The sequence below is a fragment of the Miniopterus schreibersii genome (assembly GCF_964146895.1).
Source record: "Miniopterus schreibersii genome assembly, chromosome: 5".
In the NCBI taxonomy this organism is placed as follows: Eukaryota; Metazoa; Chordata; class Mammalia; order Chiroptera; family Miniopteridae; genus Miniopterus; species Miniopterus schreibersii.
The window spans coordinates 26957203-26981340 of NC_138106.1; the positions used below are offsets into that span (position 1 = coordinate 26957203).

General features: G+C 42.8%; 1 protein-coding gene across 1 annotated transcript in view; it reads right to left on the reverse strand.

Moving 5' to 3' along the window:
• The window catches only part of SLC7A14 (solute carrier family 7 member 14), a 96254-nt gene that overhangs the window by 26326 nt on the left and 45790 nt on the right, over nt 1-24138 (reverse strand). The window contains exons 2-4 of the mRNA XM_081138432.1: nt 17797-18253; nt 5929-6165; nt 3804-4021 (exon numbers count right to left, since the gene is read on the reverse strand). Of these exons, the coding sequence (XP_080994558.1) occupies nt 3804-4021; nt 5929-6165; nt 17797-18100 (759 nt within the window). The 5' untranslated portion in view covers nt 18101-18253. The remainder of the gene's footprint in view (nt 1-3803; nt 4022-5928; nt 6166-17796; nt 18254-24138) is intronic.

Genomic DNA, 24138 nt, shown 5'->3' on the forward strand with positions numbered 1-24138 from the left:
TCTTTGGAAGGAAGTAGCTGGAGTAGGGAAAGAATAAGCTTATGAGGGGTCCATGGCCAGAGGACAGATTGCTCATTAACTCTTTCAAAGTACTTGAGAATTGTGTTGCAAGTCAAGTAATGGCATCCTTATAAACCACCCCCGACACAATGGTTTTCTCCATCCCATCCTACGTAAAGTGATGGAAGAATAAAGTGGACTGGAACTCTGAACTAATCCCCTTGTAGGTCAGGTTTTCCCTAAGGAGTGAAGAAATTGATGTAGCTGCCAAGTAGGCAACTCACTTTTGTTGACAATTGTTAGATAACAGAGTAAGGAGTGTGTTTATTAACTCAGTGGATGAAATACTCATGAGAAGGTGTTGGACCTTAAAAAATAGGATCTATATTCAAAGTGGCCTTGCTGGACTGGAAAAGTGAGCTGAAACCAAAGTTGAGAAAGAACACGCCCAGGCCAGTTGGCCAGGGAGGAAATTCACTATGCAGAGATCCAAGGCCGGGCAGATAGTAGAGAGGATGAGTCAGCAACATCTTCACACTGGGATGTCCTTTGTGCTCAGATGATGCTTTTAGTCACAGCCACTAGGACACATATTGGAATTTTCTGCAGGGAAAATGGATTTGCAGTGAAAAATCCGAAATTCCAGCCACTTTTTGGTGGCCAACGGCAAGCCTACTCAAGGTAGTAGGTTTGGGTTGAAGTGAGGTCATTGGCCAAAGGTGTAAAAAAGGACAATTGTTCCCATGTGCCCACTACCAGGGGGTAGTGGAGTACATAAACAAGGGCTTTGGCTCATCCAGGACTGGGATTGAATTTCAACTCTTTTGTGATTAAGATTTGTGGCCTAAGCTTCAGTTATTTTGATGTAAAAGTGGAGATCATTGTATTTATATTGCAGGGGTGTTGTGAAGATGAAAGGAAAATTGTATATGAAAGAATTCATCATAAAGAAAATGTTAAGTGATAGGAATGGAATCTTTCCTTCCTTTTTTATGGTTAATTTCTGATCTTCATTTCTTGCTATAAAAGCTGCTGAGAGCCTGGATGTGCAAACGAGGAGCCTCTGAGGCTGGCTTAATGAGCTCCTTCCTTGATGAGGCAGGCTCCTGACTGAAGAAGAATGTGGAACCCCAAATAAAGGAAGAGGAGACCCCCAAAGAGAATAAAGACCCCAGGACAAAACCCCAGAAGGAAGACTAAAAGACTCATCTTCTTCAGCATGGGCAAAGGGTATTTACACAGAGGATATTAGCTCTTTCCAGTTGTCACGTGGGGCCTAAACTACAGTGCATGTCATTCAGGTGAGCTACGAGGAAGATTATGAAAATTTAACATGATCCAAGTAATTAAGAAAAGCTTTTGAATTGCTCTGCCATGATGTCTTGGTAAACAATGCGCATTTGGCCTGGGCTGGTTTAATTTTACTCCCATTTGAACATAAGAAAAGAGACTAGGCCATCTCTGAAGGCTCTTGCCAGTTCCGAGACTCTATGACTTTGGGAAAGCTCAAAGGAAATAAAAATATAACATGTCAGATTAATTATCTTATTTAAGAAGGCCCAGAAGGGAGAGTCATCATATACAAGGCATTGATGTAGTAAGGGTTTTGGAGCCACCGGGCCTGGGTGGGAATTTTGGTTCTGGCACTGACTAGCTAAGTGACCTCTGGTGAGTAACCCAGCCTCTCTGAGCCTGTACCCTCCACCTGTAAGTTGGGGACTGCAGCTCCTGTGTTAAAGTTTTGTTGTAAGAATGAGATAATACTCATAGAGAACAATCCACAATTCAAAGAGCATCTAGTAGGTAGTGGGCACATTCTAGCTCCTTCCTCCTGTCATTCTCACTATTGTTAACCACACAGTGTGCACATAAAAACATCCAAGATTTTATTCTCTTTTGCAGACTTTTGGTACAATTAGTTTTCCCACTTGATAGCTGAGAAAACCTAAAAGCACAGAAGTTAGCTGTTGGCCAAAGTCTTACAGTAAGTCCATGACCCAGTAATCTCTTACATTGTTAAGAAAACGGTGAGAACATTTTTGTGTGCTATGATGAAAATGCAATTGAGTTCCTGAAAAACATTCTTTCTTTGTCACTCTTATAATTTGTTGTTTCTCTTATTTGATAGGAAAGGAACGATTTGTATCATAAGAAAATATAGCTTTGGGGATCCAGAATGGGGTCAACAGTGTTTCTTTGTCTCTTCTGGTTTTTACCAGTTTCAGAATTTATTCATTTCAAGGAGGCAGAATGAATTTGTGGTTCTGTGGGATTTTTACAGATAAGCAGAAGACTAGAAATCTTGGCTGAAATTGCTTCCTTGCTTATTTCTCTGCATCGAACAGCATGGCATGGTTCAGAATAACAGAAGTTATTTTGAGTGTTCTCCAAGAGAGATTTCTGATCCCTGAAAATCCTGGAGGAAAAACAATCTAAGCAAAACCTACAAAAGCAAAACTGGTGGAATCCTGGACTTGACTCTGCTACCATCCTAGGCAGGTTTGGCTCTCTTGGCCTCAGTTTCTCTACCTGTTAAATAGGGGATAGGACCTTGTGACCTCTAAGACCACTTTTAGCTCAAAATTCTCTGAATTACATTCTACTATTTTAAAGAAAGAATGGGCTGGTGAATTTTACCAATTAATGAATAAAGTAAGCATTTTTAGTCATCCTAGAGAAAGAATCAGGTGAGACTTAGAACTACTCATCACAAGAGTGAGATCTGAAAATATCCTTCTGGTTCAGCCCACTCATTTGCCAGCCCCCAGGTGGGCTTCTCTGCGAGAACCATGCCACTGGCATGGAATTTATAATCTGTACCTACGGGGCCCACCCAACTGTCCTCAGACCCCAGAGGGACTATCTACCTTGGGTCAAAAGTTGGGATTAGATTTTAAAACTGTTTGTTCCTGCCCTGGCTGGTATAGCTCAGTTGGTTGGGTATTGTCCTGTGTACTGAGGGGTTTCAGGTTCGATTTCTGATCAGGGCACATTCCCAGGTTGCTGGTTCGATCGCTGGTCAGGGCACGTACAGGAGGTGATCTATCAATGTTTCTATCTTTCTTTCTCTGTCTCTCTGTCTGTCTGTCTGTCTCTCTTTCCCTTCCTCTCTCTTAAACTAATAAAGAATGTGTCCTCAAGTGAGGATTAAAAAAGGGAAAAAAAAGAAAAACAACAACAATAAAACTGCTTGTTCCCTAGTTCTATACCTAGGAAACACTCATCTCTCCCCCACCTGTCCCTCTCCTGGCCTTTTTACTGCCCTGTTTATCTATGAACTGTCTGTCATCTGAATAGACTATAGGGAGATTCCAGGGAGTTTGGAGTCCAATGGTCCTGGCTTTGGATCCTTTGTGCTTACCTACACTGAATGCTTAATAGCAAGTGATTTGAGCTCTCTGAGTGTGAGCTTTTTCATCTGTAAGGCCAGAATGTAAATATTTCCTTGCAAGGTTATTAGGGAGATTAAATGAGATATTACATGCAATGCACTTAGTGTTAGGCATATTGCAAGCGACCAACACACCAGATCTATTACTGTTATCTGTAAAGCAGGATCTTAATAAATGTTTGTGAGACAAATAAAATAAAATAAAATAAAATAAAATAAAATAAAATAAAATAAAATAAAATAAAATAAAATGAGCCACTTCTTCAGAACACTCCAATGAAAGGTAATGAAGAGGATGGCATGAAGATATGAGACACAGCAGCAGCATTTTCCTGAAAATACGTTTCAGACTGGTCACAGGGAGGAAAGCAGAGCGGGTGACAGGTCCACCGGGATTAAGGGATGAACTCACCCCTGACCAGCCGTGGGGCAAGAACTGGCCCTCAGCCCAATATTTCCCATTGATGAAGAAGAGGCCTGCAATCATGATGAACACCCACACTGCCAGGTTCAGCACATTGAGCACGTTGTTGAAGCCCACAGAGTTCTTCACGCCCAGCGCCACGATGATGGTGACGATGACCGCGATCACCAGAGCCAGAAGGTCCGGGTACGACTCTTCACCTTTCCCTAGAGGGGCAAGACATGAATTAATACTGTCCAGAGGGGGAAAAGCCCTGCAAACTTCCAGCCCCACCCCAGGGCATCTGCACTCAGCTCTCAGAGGGTGGTCATTTTGTCACCATGAGAGAAAACACTGTGTGTGTGTGCTCGCGTGCCAGTGCCCACCGACACTATGGTCTACAAGTGTCTATTTGCACATGGGAAGGTTTTGGTATATAAGTAAAAAAACATGATATCCTGGACCAAAAATTGTGATACGTGATATATGACAACTACAAGAGTCCTATGGAACCATGGAAGTTAGGCCTGTCCTGGGATATTTGGGATGTATATATAGGCCTAACATGTTATTTGAAAACTGCTTTATCATCATTCTTGTTCACTGTATAGTCCATGAATTTTGTTTTCCATTCCAGCAATTTTTTATTAGAAACATTTAAGATGTATGTCTTTGAGAACTATTGGAAGAAGGATGTTCTTTCCATTTATGTGTATGTGGCTGTAGAGAAAATAACCAGTGAACACACACTCCATGCTAGGTCTTGTCCGTTGGCAGTGGACTCCTGCCCTCTGTAGAGTGGAAAAGGCACTGCCTCGGCATTAGGCTCCTGAATTTCAGCTGTACTTTTGCCCATAATCAGAGGGGTCAAATTAAATTAAATTGCTATTAAGCACACAGTGTGAGTAAGCACACAGGGCCCAAAGATAGGGCTGTGCCTCAAATGGGCAAGTGCCTCGTTTCTCTGGACCTCATCTGTAAGGTTAAGGGACTGGACTACCTGACTCTGGAGGACCCTTGCAGACTTAAAATTCTATGAAGTCAGTATGCTGAGGAGAGGTGGTCTTCACACTTTTTCATTTTCTGCTGGTATCTGGGCACTCAGTATGTTCCTCAGTTCTGATATAGGGACACTGAAGTTAAATGACTTTCACACAACCACAGAATCAGTCCCTGCAAGTTCCAGGGCAGGACCCCAAAGCCCCCTCAACTAATGTTTAGCCTCCCATGAATGTGAAAGAATAAAGTGAGACATCAGGATGGAAAGTGGGTAGCAAGTGATGGACAGGGCCTGAAGTCTCAAGGTAATTGTTACATGACTTCTGATTGTTTAGTATTCGCACAGTTCCATTGCCATCCTTGACCTTTGCTAGACTGGAATCCATTTTGTTCCATTTAAAAAATGTATTTTCTCATTTAAAAATTAATGCATGCTTACTTATGAAAATTTAAAAATTCTTCTGAGGAAACCACTGGAGAAGTTCCTTACAGTTCTTACTGTATTCATTTTACTTTTATATAATTATTAACATGATGCATGTAGATTTGCATCCTTTGTCACATGCCATTACATTAAAAACATTCCATATTATTACAACAATCTTCCTAGTCATTTAAAAAAATTTCTAGCTACATAATATGCTTCCACAATTTACTTAGCTATTTGCTCCACTGTTGAATATTTAGGCTGGTTCTAATTTTTTGTTATTATAAATAAGGCTGTGATGAACATCTTTTCGTAAAAGCTTTTTTTTTTTTTTTTTTTCAAATATATCTTTATTGATTTCAGAGAGAGGAAAGGAGAGGGAGAGAGAAATAGAAACATCAATGATGACAGTCATTGATCGAGCCCGCAACCCGAGCATGTGCCCTGACCGGGAATCGAACCCTGATGGCCTGGATCCTAGGTCGACGCTCAACCACTGAGCCACGCCCATCCGGGCATCGTAGAAAGCTTTATGGAAATTAGACTGATTTCCTTAGGATAGATTCACAGGGGAAGAATTAGTTTGCTTGCCCCCCCCCCCATATTTAAGGCTCTTGAGGCATTTTACCAAATTGCGTCCTGAAAGGGGAACCCATTTATTTGGCTCAGCAAGCTTGCCCTTGGGGTGAGGGGGTGTGGCAGTCTCACCCAGGCCGTTGAGTGTTCCCACGCTGTTCACCATCCAGCGGCTGAAGGTGTGGTTTGCCAGAGAGTCAAACATGCTGCTCAGAGCACTGGCGCCCGCTGCGGTGCCAATCAGGTACTCCAGGATCAGGTTCCAGCCGATGAAAAATGCCACAAACTCCCCGACGGTGACATAGCTGTAGGTGTAGGCTGACCCTGTGGTCTTCGGGACACGGACTCCAAACTCTGCATAGCAAACACCTGCATAGGACAAACACACATGGGTAGTGGACTGTAGGGGATGAGCTAGCCTCCTGGTGGCTAACCATGTTGGGTAGAAAATATTGGGGATTCCTGGGGTTGTAGAACAAATACACACAGTTTTATGTATATGAATCAGTTCAAAGCCAGTAATGTTTTCCAACCTCACTTTTAACCTGAATGCCTAGAAGGCAATCAGAGCAAATTCTAAGGAACTATTAGAAACTGATCTTTATTTAGAAAAAATCCCATTTGTTGTATGTGTCTCTGTCACTGTTCCTTGGGGCCTAACTCATTATGACCCCACAACCGTTGGCACAAGGTTAGATTATGTGTAACATTCTTCTCTTTCATGCTTACATCTAGAAGAGGCCTCTCATTTGAGAGTGATACTGTGAGTGATTAGTGAAAATCTTTAACTATATCCAGGGGGCTGATAAAAAGTTCAAATATAAATAAACAACTAGTTATTAATAAGGAAATTGAGCACATGCAAAATACAATTTAATGAACACTTTTAGAGTGCCTACTATGTGCCTGGCAGGCTGCTAAGTGCTGGGAATTACAAAAGACAAATGAGACATGGCCTTGCCCTCAAGGGGAGATGTGCCAGAAAATCAGCACACGTGGTAGGCTGTATAAGCTCAGCAATCTAAAATTGTACAGGAATGAGAGCAGACATGAGAGACATGCACATCAGCTGGTTTTGAGGAATATGGAGAAATTAACTGGACAAAGAAAGTGTTATATGGGATAAAGTCATGGCAGAGAGACAGCATGAAGTATTTGGGTGGAGGGGAGTGTGCATGTGGCAGGGGGCTGGGAGGTCCAGGGTCCATCCCAGCAGAATCATCTGTTGATAATAATTTCAGGAGATGGGGACCAGGCATCTGTATTTTAACAAGCTCCTCACTTATTTTTGAAAACATTGGTATATTGCCTCATTCTTTGGTTAATGGAATTAGAGACCAAATTAGAAAGAGGCTGGGAATACACCAGACTTCTGGGAGCTGGGAGAGTTTCCTGTGTCGTGCTAGGAGCTCTGGATATGGGGCCAGTGGGTGGGGTGCCAAGTTGGAGGACAGATGTAGGACAGCTTGGAGGAAGCACAGCAGGAATGGGAGGTAGGAGGATGTCAGAGAGAACTCAAAGTAAACTTCACTGTCAGTCCCAATTTTGTTCAGGGTCAACCCTGAAGCTCTCTCATCACAAGTCAGTTACTACATAATTGTTCACTCTTCTGTGAATAAAGAGAGCAGGTTTCTTCTCCATTAGAAGGGGGGAGAAATCAATGCAAAGAAGCAAAAACAGAGATGTCAAAAGCAATGACATGAACGATGACATGCGATGCCGTATCTCTTTTCCTTCCTCTCGGTGACGTCAGTTGTCAGGGTGACCATATGGAAGGAGCCCTGGAACAACTGGGCTGCACTGTTGGCTCAACTCTAACTTGACCCTGTTCCGCCTTTTACATTCAGCTTCCTTCTTTGTAAAATAAAGGAATCGGACTGGGATGCTCTCTGAAAGGTCTTCCTACTCCGTCACTCTAGGATTCAACTTACTGTATTGAATTTTGCTGTGAAATATATTGAGCATAATCTAATTTTTGTTTTAGGTCAATTACAATGTTGTTCTATATCATGAAGATGCTCTCGGGGCTAGCAAAGCAGTTTGTCTCTACACTGAATGGTCCAGGTTGCTATTCATTTTGAGTTCCTATGTCAGCCTCCCTCCCTCCACTTTGTAAAAATAGTTTTCTGTCTCCTTCCTGGAGATCAGATGGTCAGTTGTTTCTCTTTGTTGCCGTCACAGGGCTTACCCTGAGCAGTCAAACCTCCTCCTTTCTAAATTGCTGCTTCTGACACCTGATGTTTGAATTGTTACAGTGAGTCTACATTTTAGAGGATGTGGTCTTGGAAGAAAGACCTGAGGAACTCTTCCATGAGGAAATTGTAGGGTGTATAAGCACCAAGTATGAGGACCTGATGATGCTCTCTTGCGTGCAGGATTTTTGTGTTCTCTTGAAGAGAGCTGAGCTCGCACATACAGAGTAGGCTGCTCTTTCGGTGCAGTGTGAGGAAGGGATTAGGAGGAAATGAACTTCTTTTTGGTGTAGGATCCACAATTTTACCCAATAAGTCATACATGCTATGAGTGTCTTCTCTCCACCTATCTTTACCCCCTGATAATATATAAGGCTTATAAATTGGATTTTTCCAGGCAATATTTTTGAAACAGGCATCAATTTGCAAATTTAATTGGGAGAGCCAGTATTGTGGAGTTTGTGCAATCTAGCATTCTCTTCTTAATATTTGATCTGTCAAATCGAATTTTAAAACATTCAGTTCACGCCTGGCCAGGCGTGGCTCAGAGGTTGAACGTTGACCTAGGATCCAGGCGGTTGGGGTTCGATTCCCAGTCAGGGCACATGCCCGGGTTGCAGGCAGCTGATCAATGACTCTCTCATCATTAATGTTTCTATCTCTCCCTCTCTCCCTCTCTTTTCCTCTCTCTGAAATCAATAAAGATATATTTAAAAAACAACAAAAACATTCAGTTCACCATCAGAACTGAATAGCCAAGATTTCATTAGGTCTTAGGAAGGGACCAGCCCCTTGCTGTCCTGAGTCAGGCTGTGCACAATGCAGGAGCATATGGAATCTTGGTAATTTGTTTCCCAAGGTCCTGTCTGGACCCTGGTGACTGGAGGTTGGGGAGAATGGTGAGAAAATCAATTAGCCACTAACCATGTAAGACAATTTTTGCTCTAAGGGCATTTATAATCTTTTTAATCTTTCTCATTTATTTGTATTCCAGCTGGTATTGAAGCTCAGTGGTGAGAAGTGAGTGATTTCAACCCCAAATATCCTGCTAAAAACTGGAAAATGTTGAGTCATTCATCTAATTTCAAATACTTAGTGTGTAAGAGAGACAAATTCAAGGGTATCTTTCTATTCAGTAAAGGAAGTCTTGGTTTTTATCCTAGATTATGTAGTAACTGAGTGTCCAAGAGCAAGTTACTTACCATGGATAAAAATGAGGGGGCAGTTAGATAAGATTTAAGGTACCTTCTAGTGCTATCATCTTTGGTTTCACAGCTAGCGTCTAAGTAAATGGGGGAAGCTCTGTAGAAAATACTTCAGACCAATGGTTCTCAACAAAGGTGGTACTGCCTCCTAGGGTTCAAACTCTGGAAATCTACAGGCGTGTCTATGGTTCTCATGAGAACTGTGGGCACAAACTACATTAAATGGGCAGAGGACTGAGCTGTGAGACATTCTGCAATGTGTGGGGGCATCCCACAGAATGAAGCACTGTCCCGTGTCTTACATGACTTGTGAAGATTCCAATGCACAATCACGCAAGTAAAAACCTGTTTATCATCTTTGAGCCTGAATCTATCTCCATATTTTTTATTAGAAATTTCTTATATTTCATTAATATTTCATACTCAGGACACATCAATTTTTTAAATAAATTAAGCATGTATACGAAGGTGACATTCTCCCAAGTTTGTATTTCACAATAGTAAGGGAAGCATTGCGAAGTATTTATTACCTAAAGTCAATCTGGTGTACCGGGTTGAGAATCATGATTTTAAGGGAGAGATATATTTATAAATAAATTTTACTCAATTTAGTAATATATTTTAAAAAAATGTTTCTCGTGCAGTTATATTCCTATTCATATTTGCCAGTCCTATTGTCAAAATACATCCCTTGGCTGTCCACCAAGTGGCTGGAGAGGGAGAGGCATATTGATTCCAAAAGTTTAACCACGTAGCTAGAAAAAATCAATATAGAAGTCAATGTTGAGGTCCAGGTAGCCATCAAGGAGAGGCTGAATGCTGCAGACCACATGATGGACATTTCCCATTAGAGCTGTTCAGAGATAGCAAGTCTAGGTCCTTGAGAAATATGGAAGATTCATTTCAGCAGGACTAGAGTAAGTGAGTGGTTTCTCATAGCCTCCAACTCTGATAATCTTTTCCATTGCCCACTCTTTAAGTATATTGTAAATGTATCCCTGTTTCCATTTTGTCATATCCCTAGTGTTTTGTTTTATACCTATACCATGAACTATTTTTGGTTAAATTAACACACTGCTAGCCTAAAAAGCAGCCAAACTTAGGATTCACACATTTAAAAGAGGGTTGGGACAAGATACCAGGAGATTCCATATTTGAAATATTGTCTACCAATCCTCTCTTGTGTACTCCAAATGAGGTATAATTTGGGGTTCAGAAAAATTTAGTCCCTTTCAGTGTGAATTCTTTCCAACTCAGAGAGTCCATGCTTCTATCATATACACACATAATAGGCCAGCGTGAGGTTCGACACTTCCAGAGAGCCTATGGACACTGTTGAACTTTCCAACTGTGCCTGAGACAGTGCCACAGAGCCGTAAACTATCACTACATGCTCCTCCCCCTCTAGTTGCATCCCTTCACTCGGCCTGCCTTGGCTCTACTACTCATTAACATGTAGTTTAATTTATGGACTAATCCTCTAACCTAATTATCAGCTAATTTACTAGTTTCCTAAATAACTTCTGACTCCCCAATTTCCTTCCTTTATGTGACACACATTAGTAAGTGCCTACTAAACTGATCACTGTAGTGATTACCAGAGACAGAGGACAGTAAGTGAGCAGGTCTCTTGACTGTGAAGCATCTATGTTTTAATCAGGAAAGAATTTAATAAACAGATGACTCCACATGGCCAGTTTTAATACTATAGAGCATTTATGAGGTGCTCTTGGAGCTCTGTGGGGCAGCTCAGTTCTTGGGAGCATAGGTCTTTTGTTGCTGGGGGAGCAGGAAGGAAGGGAGAGGCTTTTGAGTTGCATATTAAGGGTGAGCTGGGCTTTGCCAGGTAGAAAAACATGGAAAAGGGTGATTACAGCAGATGAAAAGGCATAGCTGCAATGGCACATGAGGGCTACTTTGGGGACTGAGGAAGATAAGTCTGCAGAGGTGGACTGGGAGCAAGTAATTGAGGGGGTGTGGCTTTTTTAATAGATTGGGGGAATCTAGCTGAAAAAGACTGGACAGTTTATCTGCTTTTATAGTTTTAAAGCTTTGCCTTGAGTGTAAAACACTCTTTGCACATAAAGTCTTGTTTGAGGCCTAATAAGTAAGGCAGGGTGGCTATGTTTGAAGAGGGGTGGGGGAACTGAGGATAGTTTGCCCAGGTTCTCCCTCATTCCACACCTCCTCTAAGCCCCTGACCCTCCTCTGTGGATACACGGGGCTGGACTGAGCATGGCATGGGGACGGGTGTCAACTGCTTATTGGGTTTGTTCTCTTCATAGCTGACACAACTGAGCCTCAGGCTGTAGTTGCATATTCAGTTAAATACAGAGCTGGGGCTAGAACGGAGGCCTCCAGATATCCAGTTCTAGGAGCTTTAAATTCATTCGTTTATCCAAAAAATTATGAAGTGCCATCTCCATGATTCTATGCTAGCTTTTAGGGATTCAAAGATGAACAGAAGAAGAATATCTCTTTTTGGAGGGTCTTATAGTCTAGTGGAAAAGACAGACCAGAAAACTGACAATTATAATAACACAAAGAAGGAGAATCTGGTTGCTAGGGTGGGCGGGAAATGCAAGAGCTGCTTTAAGAAACTGCAAAATTGAATTTTGAATTAAAGTCTTTGGACAGCCAGAAGGACTATTCAAAAGGAAAGAGGGAATCAGGAGATGTGAGAGGGAGTGAAAGGAGCTGTTCAAGAAAATGATTTGCCAGCCCTGCAGTTTCATTCAGGCCTCTAGGATCAGCAACATCTTGAGTGTTGCTCAGAGTTCAATCTCAGAGGGTCTTACTTTGTGTTATGGGCACAAGTTGAAGACATCAGACCTGGGGAGCTTTTTGAACATAGTGTATCTATAATACTGCATAGGGAAGGTAAGGAGGTAGGGGTGGGCTGGTTTGGCAAATGGATGAGGTCACTGATTCCTCATTCATGAAGGCAGCTTCTCCTGAGTGTCAATGATCTGTCATCTCCCAGACACAGGATGGCATCAGCTGATAGACTAAACCCGTGCAACTCACCACTTAGGCCCAAACATGTCTTTAAGAAAGTCCTCACCAAATGTAGCATTTTGCTGAGATGGTGATTACCTGTTTCCTTCTCATTTTCTTTGTTTTTTAAAAACATCTTTGCTCCATTTATAAATTCACAACAGGGCTAAGACGTGTCATATATATTGCTGTGGTGGCTAGTACTGCTTAAATGCAGGTTGGGAATAGGATGTAAGGAGAAATCACAGGACCTCAAAGTGTGCGTTATCTTGGAAACTTTGTTTTCTCTGTGACACTGAAATTCTGCCTGTGGGTGATAAAGTGTCTCCATTGTTGCTGTCCCCCTTGAGAAGCAGGCTGCTGGATTCTGAGAATCATCTGTTCAGCCCCCTGTCATGTGCCACGGGACCCTGTGATCTGCACCCATGTCCTCTTCCCAATGTTCTTGATAAACAAGAAGATTGTGGGTTTCTTTTTCAGGGAGTAATCCACCAGGCGCTCTCCCTGCCACCTCCCTCCTGCTGCTTCTTGTCCCTGAGCAACCTTGGCCCTCACCTGTCAGTGAATCCCAGGCGATTTTTACAAATGCGTCTGCGAGTGCCCATGTTTCTTTGCGTCTAAGAAGAGACTCATAAGTTTTCTGCCAAAGCAGGCCCAGGTGGACAGTAAGAGCCTGTGTTTAGGGGACGGATAGCCCTGTTAATCAAGGAACATATGACACTATTAGTTTCTGAAGCTGACAGGGCTCCAATTGAAGTTGGGCTGTGAACAGAGAACTGGAAAGTTCCCCAAACCACAGCACCGATATATAACATATAAACAGGAAGAAAAGAAGCTGTCCGCATAACAGAGAAGTGACTCCTGAAGCAGGCCAAGGAAGTTTAATAGTTTGCTGATTAAATGTGACCAGGCTACCTATGCCGTCTCTTCTCTGGATCTCCCTCTATGAGAATAATTTAGGGGTTATTGGAAGCCTGATCTCTGTTTCTGTAACAGTTTCCTTAACATGATGAATTCAAGTTGTATATTGTCTGGTGTCTTGACTTGTGACCCAGGCCCTGTTGTCTCTTGCAGCGTTCACAATTATGGCACGTGTGCCTGTTTTGTGTCTTTGCGTCAATGCCAAGCTCTTTGTCTCAGAGCTCTTGCCTGTGTCCTGCAGCACCTCTGCACACTGAGCCCAGAGCAGGTGGCCAGTCCCTCCTGCAGCCGCGCTAAGGGCCCTTCGTATGCACTGTCCACTCTACCAAGGGCTGCAGAAGGTATAAAAGAAGCCCAGGTTCTCCTAGGTTTGCTGGAGAAAGCTCATTTTCACAATCAGCTATTTGAGAAACTTGCAAGTTTCTATTACAATATGCTCACCTTCTCTGAACTGGTAACTGACATCCTTCCTACAGGGCTGTCAGTCAGCGCTGGATAGAAGAGCTGCATGCACTTCACAACACCCTTCCAGTGCTGACAGCTGACAGAAAGGTGCTGAGCTTAGAAGTCATTTTCATGACCTGGGTTACAGAAGTTTTGAGCTAAAAAAGTGCTCTCCTAATCAACAGACTACAGTGAGCAACAGGCTCTTTTGAAACCCCAAAGGAGTGAAGGTTTCCTTGACTCGTTTGATTCTCTTTGGTGAGTTTTTGAATTTTGGAGTGTGCATGAAGCAGACTCTGAAGCTAGGCAGAATTCGATTTAGACTTGGCCTTTGACACTGGCTGCCTTGCGGCCCTAGACAAGTCACCTAATCTCTCTGAGCCTTAGTTTTGACAGCTACGAAGTGAATATAATCATGGCACTTATTTTGTAGGGTTTGTTGGGAGGGTTGTGCACCTGGTGTTCTGCTGGTGCCAGGCACACTGTAAGTCCTCAGTGATTTAGCTATTATGATTTGCCATAGAATGAAAACACTAATACCCAGCCAGCAGGGAGGTTGAGAGGATTGAACGAGGTGATGTATGCACAGTGCCTGGGCCATAATATTTGCCTAATTATAATAAAAGCAATAGTACTCATAATAATGCCTAACATTTAATAAGTTATGTCCTAAAGACTTTGCAAACATCAGGAGGAGCTGGTATCATTATTAGGAATTCAACATCCAGCTGTGTATTTGGACACTACTTGAAGTTCTCGTCTTCCAGAGGCTCGAGGACTGGCAAGCATTTGCTTATCTTTGCAATTCCTCCCCACCCTCTCCATGTTTCTGCCTCTTTCACCTCCCAGTGTGGTTAAAAGCAGTTCTCAGATATGTTTGGGGGAACAGACAAATGCAACTTTGTGGAATGAATGAATTATTCTGGATCATTGAGAAAGGGTTGCAAAAGGACCAACCCTCCTGATGTTCACCTCTCTAATTTCAATTTAAGGAGGGGAAAATCGTTCTTGGAAACGAGACAAAGAAACTCACCAGACTAACTAAATAGACTCTGAATCTTTAGAAATCTTCCTCAGTTATGAAAATCCAACCTGAGATGAATAGTAGAGTGGGGAGACTCTGCTTAAGTTTCTTCAAGTCCCCAGAACCAGCCCAAGAAGGAGGCTGGGAAAGGCGTCTGCTCCCCTTACCACCTCCCCGGGGATTCACTTACCCTGGGCTCACCTGGTGATGACCCGGAGATGCTAAAGAGCAAATGAGGATGGCAGGAAATATGAATTATAAACCCCAGTTTCAAACCGTAAACGAAGAGTGCCAAGAAAATTACTGCTCAGTGTGATGATGCTTTACTGCCTTTCAGACCTTTCTCATTGATTGCAATGTTTTAATCCACATCTAATGAGAAATACTGGCTTCAAAGATCTCGGGGGCAACTTGCTGAAATGGAAGGCCATGGGTACTGGAGTTCTACAGGCTTAGATTTCAGGTCCGGCTCTGCAATGAAACATCTGCCTGCCTCTTGGGAAGTCACTTTACCACCTCTGACTGTCTCCTCATCTGAGGGCAGAACTAAAATCACTGCTCCCTCCACTGGGTTGGTGACACGGAAAGGAGGTGCCACATGAAAGCACTGCATTGGATACAGTGTTCAGCACACACAGGTTAGTTTACTGTCACTTGGGGTGTGCTGTGAGGGTCTTCTATACTAGAGCTTTCTGTTTCTACGTTCACTTTCTGTCACCAGAGCGGTGCCGTAAATCCTTTTGATGGATTTACTCTAATAAAATTATTTCAAAAATATTCTTATTTATTATGTCTTTTCCAAGCTAGAAAGAGCACTCATCCTTCTTTCCTCAGCCTTCCTCTCCCACCCATGCCCAAGTCCTCTCCATCCTCAGCATCCTTTCCTCCACCGTTAGGGCCTAGTGCCTCCTAATCTCTTGCCTGTTCCATACAGTATGTGTATAACCAGTTTCTCCACCCCTCTCCTCTCCCCACTGTTACTAAAGTACAGATATGGTCATGCCACTGAGCTTCTCAGTGCCCACAGAATGATATCTAACCTTCTTGGCTTGGCCCCCAAGTCCTTCCTCTAAGAACCCATTTTGTGTAGTGAATAATCTTGATGGACTATTTTGTTTGGGAGATGATAGTCTTTGAAAAATGTCCAGGATGAGCTTGGAGGGAGATAGAGATAAGCAAACCCCACTGGATAAGATATGGACAAGAATCTTAGTGCTTGACAGTGAGCAGACTGAACAGTCTGAAGGAGAGAGGCTGCCCATCAATGGGGCTGGAGGCTGGAGCCAAGAAGAGAGGGTTGGTGGACATTTTCTAAAGGCCAGAAAGAATTGGAGTGTCCTATATTCAACTGTAAGCTTGCCGTCTGCTGGAATGGACTGCATTTTATCTCCCATCTCTGGCCCAAACTTTTCACAAAGTCCATATAACCTTGCCTTGCTGATACTCATGGGAGGAAAAATTGAGGTGTCATCTAGTTGGATGAAGAGCTGAAGAAAAGGGGCACTGGGAAGTGAAATGCAGAGTGGAGACAGAAACTCCATGGAAGAAGAGATTTAGGGTTGGAAAAACGAGGAGAGAGGTAAGACTCACAACTCCCTAGTTTTATTTAAAGGGCTCTAGATTTCCTCACTGTGCATTCCTGGGTATCAGAACCAATTTTACCTACTGTCCTTTAATCCTTACCAAAACCATTTGAGATATGAGTTTGAAGGGTTATTGAAGAAAGTGCATGAACTTAGGAGTCAATTAAACCTATATTCTGTTTGAGGTTCGATTTTAATGATATTAAAAGAGAACTGGAAATAAACTTAGACAAAAAGTTAAACCAGCCATGCTTTATAAGAACTCAAGTTCGTGGAAGCCGCTTAGGGAAGGTTGCTTCTCATGCCAGACGTGGCTGGTGCGGTGGCTTTGCTTTATTTCGTCCCAGCCAGCGGAATCCCAGAAGCTCTCTAAACCGTCTCGCCTTCATCCCAGTCTCTGAACAAAGCTGTAGGTGGCAACCAGGAAGGAAAACGACTTCCCCTATCTAATTTACTTCAGCTGGAATACACAAAAGGCTTTTCGGCTTTGGTAATGGCGTGGCGTCTGGTGGTGGTCGGCTGAGCTAGTGAAGAGTAGATCGGGCCTTTTGGGCAAAGGGCAAAGGTTACAGCACAAGCTGTTTCCTCTGAAGTCCCCCCCACTGGGATGGGCTACGGGCAGCGACGGTGTAGGTGCAGGACTGGTAGGAGCTTGGGAAGTGACTGTGGCTTTGGGTCTTGTCAAACTGTAGGGAAGTCACTCTCTCCTAGAACAGATTTGCTTCGCATTATAAGCTGGTTTGCACTGTATGGGAATGAGGCCACAGGGCTAAGACAATGTCTTAAGAAGCTGCTGGCCAGGTAGTTTCTATCCTAACTTATGTTTCCTCTTCTTGTTGGTCATGGCTCAGAGGAGGTAGGTTCTGGGTCCTATAACAAGGTCTGTTGACCTATCTCTGGCATTCTGGGAAGGTACTGTGTGGATCACAACTCAAAAGAAGAGGAGGGAAAGGAAGTAGGAAAAAGCCAAGGAAATAGGGAAAAGCCATTTCACAGGTGATAACAGCTAAGTCCTAGTATCTTATTAAAAAAGAAAACAAATAATGAGTTTTGTGATTCTTTCTCCAGGAGAGAGAAGGTACTAGCTGAGCTGCTCGGTAGAATATCGGTCTGTGGTGGCAGACGTGCTCTGTGAGCCTCATGATGGTTCACATTTCTAGCTTGGTGTCCTCCTGCTTGGGAGTCATAATACCAGTCTGAGGCTCACCAAATCCCAATCTATCAGATTTACTGACTTATTTTACTACTCTTCCTACCCTTTATTTATTTATTATTTATATCTGAGCTATATTTGTCCCCCCACTCTATAAAAGGATTGACTTATATCTTCCCATGGAAGGGAGAGTGATAATAAAAATGGAACCAATAGGACATGACAGGGAATAAGAAGTTGTGAGATGGCTGCACACCAGAAAAATTATTTGTATCAAAAAAACCAATGAAAAGCGTAGCAACTACAGCTGAGCCAAAAGCTATCCCTGAACTCCCCCGCAGTCCAGGCACAAAGGAAGCATGCAGATCACTTCTCTTCACTTCCTACATCTCACCACTGAAGACTCTAGGATTGTGGGATGAACAGTAATAGGCCCGCAAGCATGCTTTCCACAGGACTTCTGCTGCACAGAGACCCTTACCTGATAATATGGATGCAACAGCTGCAATGATGAAGGACACAATGACACCAGGTCCTGCCATTTCCTTGGCCACGAGGCCAGACACCACGTACATCCCAGTGCCCACACAGCTGCCAACGCCAAGTGAGATGAGGTCCACAGTGGTGAGCACCTGAGCTAGCTTGGTGCCATGTGCTGTGGTGCCCCCTGTTCCCTCCAGCATGGACTCTACCGGTTTGGTGCGCAGGATCCTGGAGTGCATGGCATACCAGCAAGCCCCCCACTGCACCCGCCGGGGGTCCAGGGAGGCAAGGAAGCCGCTCATCCTGAGTGGTAGGGGTTCCAGTGAAGGTCAACTGATGGAAGAGGGCTATGGAAGCCTTAGTGGATGCTTCTGGAACTCATTTAGTACACAGGGATCTTCCTTTTAGGAAAGGTCCAGAGGGACCTAAAGCAGCCTTCTCCTGGGCATGAATGTCTGCAGGAAGAACACAAAAAAGAAGGTGAGACTAAGTGGGAAATAAACCATGACTTGGATGCATGGCTGGCGGTCCATGTACTGCTCTGGGAGAGCTGGCCTAGCCTGTGTACTCATATACCGGAGGGTTGCATTGCCCCGTGTCCCCTACAGTTCTAAATGATGGTCTGTACTTTGCACTGTGTTGTATAGTCATTCAGAAGAGGATGGTCTGAGTCAGGGCACTGCTACTAACTTTTCTGGGACCTTGCGTTAAGTTACTTTACTTCTCTGTGCTTCGGATTCAACTGTACAATGGGGATAACAAGGTCTGCCTAGTGTTTACATGAAGATTAAATTAGAGTATGTCTGAAACAAGCTTAAGACAATGCCCAGCACATGGAATGTGCTTATTTGTTTATCTGTCCAAACCTTAAGTACTTTTTACCTGGCATGGCTGGGTCTGTGATTCTTGGGCATATCCTCTGGGGACGTAGTATCCTCATATTTTACATAAGGATATAAAATTATATCTACAACTCTCAAGAGGGCCAGTGCCATCCCATGGGGTTATTTTTAAATGATCATATATTGGTGTAATAACCAGAAAAATACAAATAAAGACAAATCAAGATTAGTAAAACATTTCATAATTATTTTAAAATTTCTTAACATAATGAATGATGAGCATAGCTCTAATTTGTCTGTCCTTATTCATACAGACAATGTATGAATTATTATTTTTTAAATTTATCTTTGATGTTAAAAGCATTGCAAATGTCCCCATTCCCCCCCTCATTGATCCCCACCTCCTTGCACCCCTCCCCCCAGGTCTTCATCACGCTAGACAATGTATGATTAAGGTAACCAATAGGTCCACTATTACAGATGAACATCATAGTCCAAGTTTTCACTTGACCAAGTGGAAAATGTTTTGAACATTTTTTTTGCTCCCAAGGATTGGGGATGGGGAAGTGCTCCTGGCATTTGGTGCTTGGGCCTCAGACATGCCAAATGTGTGGGGATATCTCATCAGACATTCCTGTAGATGAAAATTCTGGTTATGATGATCTGAACCTAAAACCTAACTGTTTTACATACAAACACATGGGATTTTTGGGGAGATGGTTTTAACATACAGGTTCAGTGAATTTTTTCAGGAATGCAACTATAGGATAAATTGAAGGAAGATCATAATTTCTTTAGTTTGGAACTTAAGAGGAGTTCTTCACCATATCAGAACACCAATGTCCCCATAGCAATGCCACCATGGTACTGCATCTCCCACATAGCACACTTGAAACAGCCTGCCATTTGGAACTGGCCCATGTGCAGTATTTCTTCATATAGTGCATTCATCTGACAACTTCACCTAGACATGCTTGAGTGTTTACATGCTGAACTATGCTATATACAGGCAGGTTATCCATGAGTTTTGCTTCAGGATGTTAAAGAGAGGTGTGACAAAACACTTATTACAAAAGAGAGGTATTGGGTCTGATAGAATTGAGGACTATTGTATTAGATGAGTTCAAAAGTTTTGTCAAGTTAGAAAATGCAAAGTTTATATGAAGCTACTTTCTTTGGAAGCCAGAGCATTATAAAATTCTATAAAGAAAAATTTAAAGTACAGCTAAATATTGTACTGTGCTGTAAGCCTAGGACATTTACATTTATAATAAGTACCAGCCCATGTAATCTACTAATGTTAATGAATATTACTTAGTACTTAATGTAACACTTGTCTGCCTCTAAAGCCTTTGCAAATATTATCTAATTAGGAGAATCATGTGAAATGTGGCAGTTTGGTTCACAAGAATTGGGTGATGACCCCACTGGCTAAATTTCCTCCTAGATTTGACAGTATTGCTTCATGCTTTTTAAATTCTTGACAACACCTTAAATATCAGTATAGTTTGATAGTGCCACTGTATATACATGAGTCATTTAAAAACCTAGAGTGTCAACATTGGTTTTGTTGTTTTTTTAAAAAATATATCTTTACTGATTTCAGAGAGAGGAAAGGAGAGGGAGAGATAGAGAGATAGAAACATCAATGATGAGAAAGTCATTGATTGGCTGCATCCTGCATGCTCCCAACTGGAGATTGAGCCTGCAATCTGGGAATGTCCCCTGACTGGGAATCTCCTGGATCATAGATTGATGCTCAACTGCTGAGCCACACCAGCCAGGCAGTTTTCTTTTCTTTTTTTTTAAAAGATTTTTGGATTTATGAGAAAATGAGTATACCAGGAAAGCTGCAAGAACAACTTCTTTGCTTGGGCTCTTGAGCACTTGTGGGAAAATTTATGTATTTATTATCTGTTCAGTTTCAACTCAGCCAGCATATATTGAGCATCCATTATGTGCCAAGCATGGTGTTGGGTTCAGAGGTGCGAAGTTGTGGTACCAGCTGTCATGGAGTTCCCTGTCTAGAATGGGAGGTGATGGACAGCCAAATCACAATGCAAAGGTAGGCATTTGTTTGTTTGTTTATTTTTTGGAAAAGTTTTTTTTCCTATTACAAAAGCATATCATCGCTATTGCAGAAAAATCACACAATATAAACAATGACATTCAGCCAGAGAGAGAAGATGGTGGCCGAATAGGCAGATCTTTCTTGCACCTCCTCCCAGGGCAAGACTGGAAATAAAACTAAATTGGGGAACATTCGCCCAGAATTACCAACTGAGGAGGAGACATACCAAGGAAGGACAAAAACACCTGGAGACTGCACTTGCACAACAGCTCGCACGATGTGGTTGGGGGTGAGTCTCATGGTCAGCCAATCTGAGAAGAGATTCCATCCCCAAATGGACAACATTCGAGACACAATTACAACAGAAGAGCCCAAATAATTCACACAAGGTACATTCCTAGAGCACCCAACTCAGGAAATCTTAGAAACTGCACCACTGGGTCCCATAGAACACTTTCTACATAAAACCACCCCATGAAGACTGGGAGGCATAATGGTTTGATCTAATACATAGAAACAAATACAAAAGGACAGCAAAAGTGAGGAGACAAAGAAACAACCCCCAAATGAAAGAAAAGGAGGAAACTCCAAAAAGAGAGCTAAAAGAAATGGACGCAAACAATTTATCAGATATAGAGTTCAAAGTGATGGTTATAATGATGCTCAAGGAACTTAGTGATAATTTCAAGAAATTTAGTGGGAACTACAACAGCATGAAACAAGAAATAGAAATTATAAATAATAAATAAGATTTAAAATAATTATAAATTATAAATAAGAATCAGTTGGAAATGAAGAATAACATCTGACAAGTCAAGAATACACTGGGAGGAATCAAAAGTAGATTAAATGAGGCAGAAGACTGAATCAGTGACTTGAAAAACAAGGTAGAAAAAAACCACCCAATTAGAGCAGCAAAAAGAAAAAAGAATTGAAAAGCAGGAGGATAGTTTAAGGGAACTTTGAAACAACATGAAATGTAACAATATCCGCATCATAGGGGTAACAGAAGGAGAAGAAAGAATCAGGAATATAGAACCTGTTTAAACAATGACATTCAGTGAGGAGAGACAAGGCAATGCAATACTCAAGTAGACAAATAGAACCAGATGGTTCAAGAGAGGGATTAGGGCTATGTTATGGTTTGAATTGTGACCCCCTCAAAATCATATGTTGAAGCTCTAATGCCTAGTACCTCAGAACGTCACCTTATTTGGAAACAGAGTTGTTGAAGATATAATTAGTTAAGGTGAGGTCATACTGGAATAGGGTGGGCACCTAAACCAATTTGACTGGTGTCTTTATAAAAAGAGATTTGGACCCAGAGCCACACACACACATAGAGAAAAAGATGTGAAGATGGAGGAAAGGTCAGGGTGATACATCTATAAACCAAGGAACACCAAGGATTTCTGGAAAACCCCAAGAAGTTAGGAGAGAGTATGGAACAGATCCTTCCTTCCTCACAGCCCTTGGAAGGAACTGACCCTGCTAACACCTGGATCTCGGACTTCCAGCCTCCAGAACTGTGAGACAATACATTTCTGTTGTTTAAGCCACCCAGCTTGTCATACTTTCTTACGGCAGACTTAGCAAACAGACACAGGCTACAAGGAAATCAAATAGGGCTATGAAGGGGCAAGGGGGTCTCTGTGGTCATGGCATTGGTTCCTGAGTGACAAAAAGGAGCCAGTCATGCCCAGTGTCACTCTCCCTGCAGGGGGGGTCCACACAGAGTGGCTTTTCTGGGAACTGAGTGGGACTGGGACAGAGTGAAGAGGAGGATCTGAGATCTATTTTAGAGCTTTACGTGTGCGGACTAATTTAATCCTTACAACAAAACTGCCTTTACAGATGAGGCAGTGGAGGCTGGAAGAGGTCCAGTAACTTCTCTGAAATCATGGAGCCCATAAAGGCAGAGCCAGCACTTGACTCTGGGGCATCCTCCTGCAAATCTCATGTCCTTACTCCTGGCTCTCCTGCCCGAGGTGTGCAGGGTCAGATTGCTGAGGGTCCCACAAGCCAAGACGAGGGGCTTTAGTTTACTCTACATGTGGTGCGAAGCCATTGCAGGGTTTTATTCAGGCAAGTGACATGATATAATTTATATTCTTAAAAGCTCATTGTAGCTGCTGTGCGAAGTTAACTGAGGAATCATACCTGATGGTAAATTAGTCCCAGGTTGGATGTATGAAGGTGAGGTGTGCACCTGCAGCTGAGGGAGGCCCTGGTTCTCCATCCTGGCTGCACAGTGAAATTACCCAGGGAGCTTTTAGAAACATTGGTGCCTGGCCCCACCCAGAAATCCCAGTTTAATTGATCTGAGGTGTGGTCTAGATATAGGGATTTGCTAAGGCTCCCCAGGTGATTCTAGCAAGGCAGGGGCGAGGTCCACTGCTCTCCATTACCAGTCATGACTGGAGTGCTGGGTGTGGAAAACCAGACATTGACTGTGATGGTTGATATTATGTTTCAACCTGACTGGGATTAGGGGTGCCAGACAGCCAGTAAAATATTATTTTTGGATGTGTGAGTGAGGGTATCTCTGGAAGAAATTAGCGTTTGAATTGTAGAATAAGATTGCCCTCATCAGTACTGGTGGGCACAGTCAAATCCATTGAGAATAAAAAAGAGAGGAAGGTTGAGTTCACTGATTCTGCTTGAGCTGAGATATCTGTCTTCTCATCTCCTTGGTGTTCCTGGTTCCTGAGCTTCTGGAGCCAGACTGGAACTTACACTACCGGTCCCTCCCAATTCCCAGGCCTTTAGACTCAGACTGAATCACAACATCGACTTTCCTGGTTCTCCAGCTAATGGTGGGACTTCTAGGGCTCCATAACATGCGAGCCAGTGCCTATAATAAATCACCTCGTATATATCTGAGTCCATCCTACTGATTCTGTTTCTCTGGAGAGCCCTGACTAATACATTGCCGTTTTCCCCATGGGGCCACAAGTCCGACAGGTCCTTCCTGTTTCTTTTCCTGGGCAGGTAGCTGGCTTCTTGGTCTTCTGTTGACAGTGATTACGGATGCTGTGCTGTCTGGAGACACCCTCTGGGATACTTGTCCTGATCAGCCTTCATCAGAAACTGTCACAAGGACACTGAGAAATGAACCAGGCTTGTTAGAGAGGTGATGGCTTCTATTTAATAGACAATTAGAAACGGTGGTGAAAAAAACATAAACACTCAAGTGAAACAAAAGTTGAGGTGGTGAGAATTTCTTTCTTCCTCCATGTAGTTCTCTGAGCGCTTGCTCTGTTGATGAAAGCAGGGGCTCAGGGCATTTCCTGTCTCGGTTGGAAATTTACCGGAGAGAACAAAATGTACAAGAGGAAACATGCTTCTAAGTGACTATTGACAATATCCATATTCATTACCCCCAGATTATGTTAATCAAAGACAGTTTTGGAAGCTCATTGCTGCT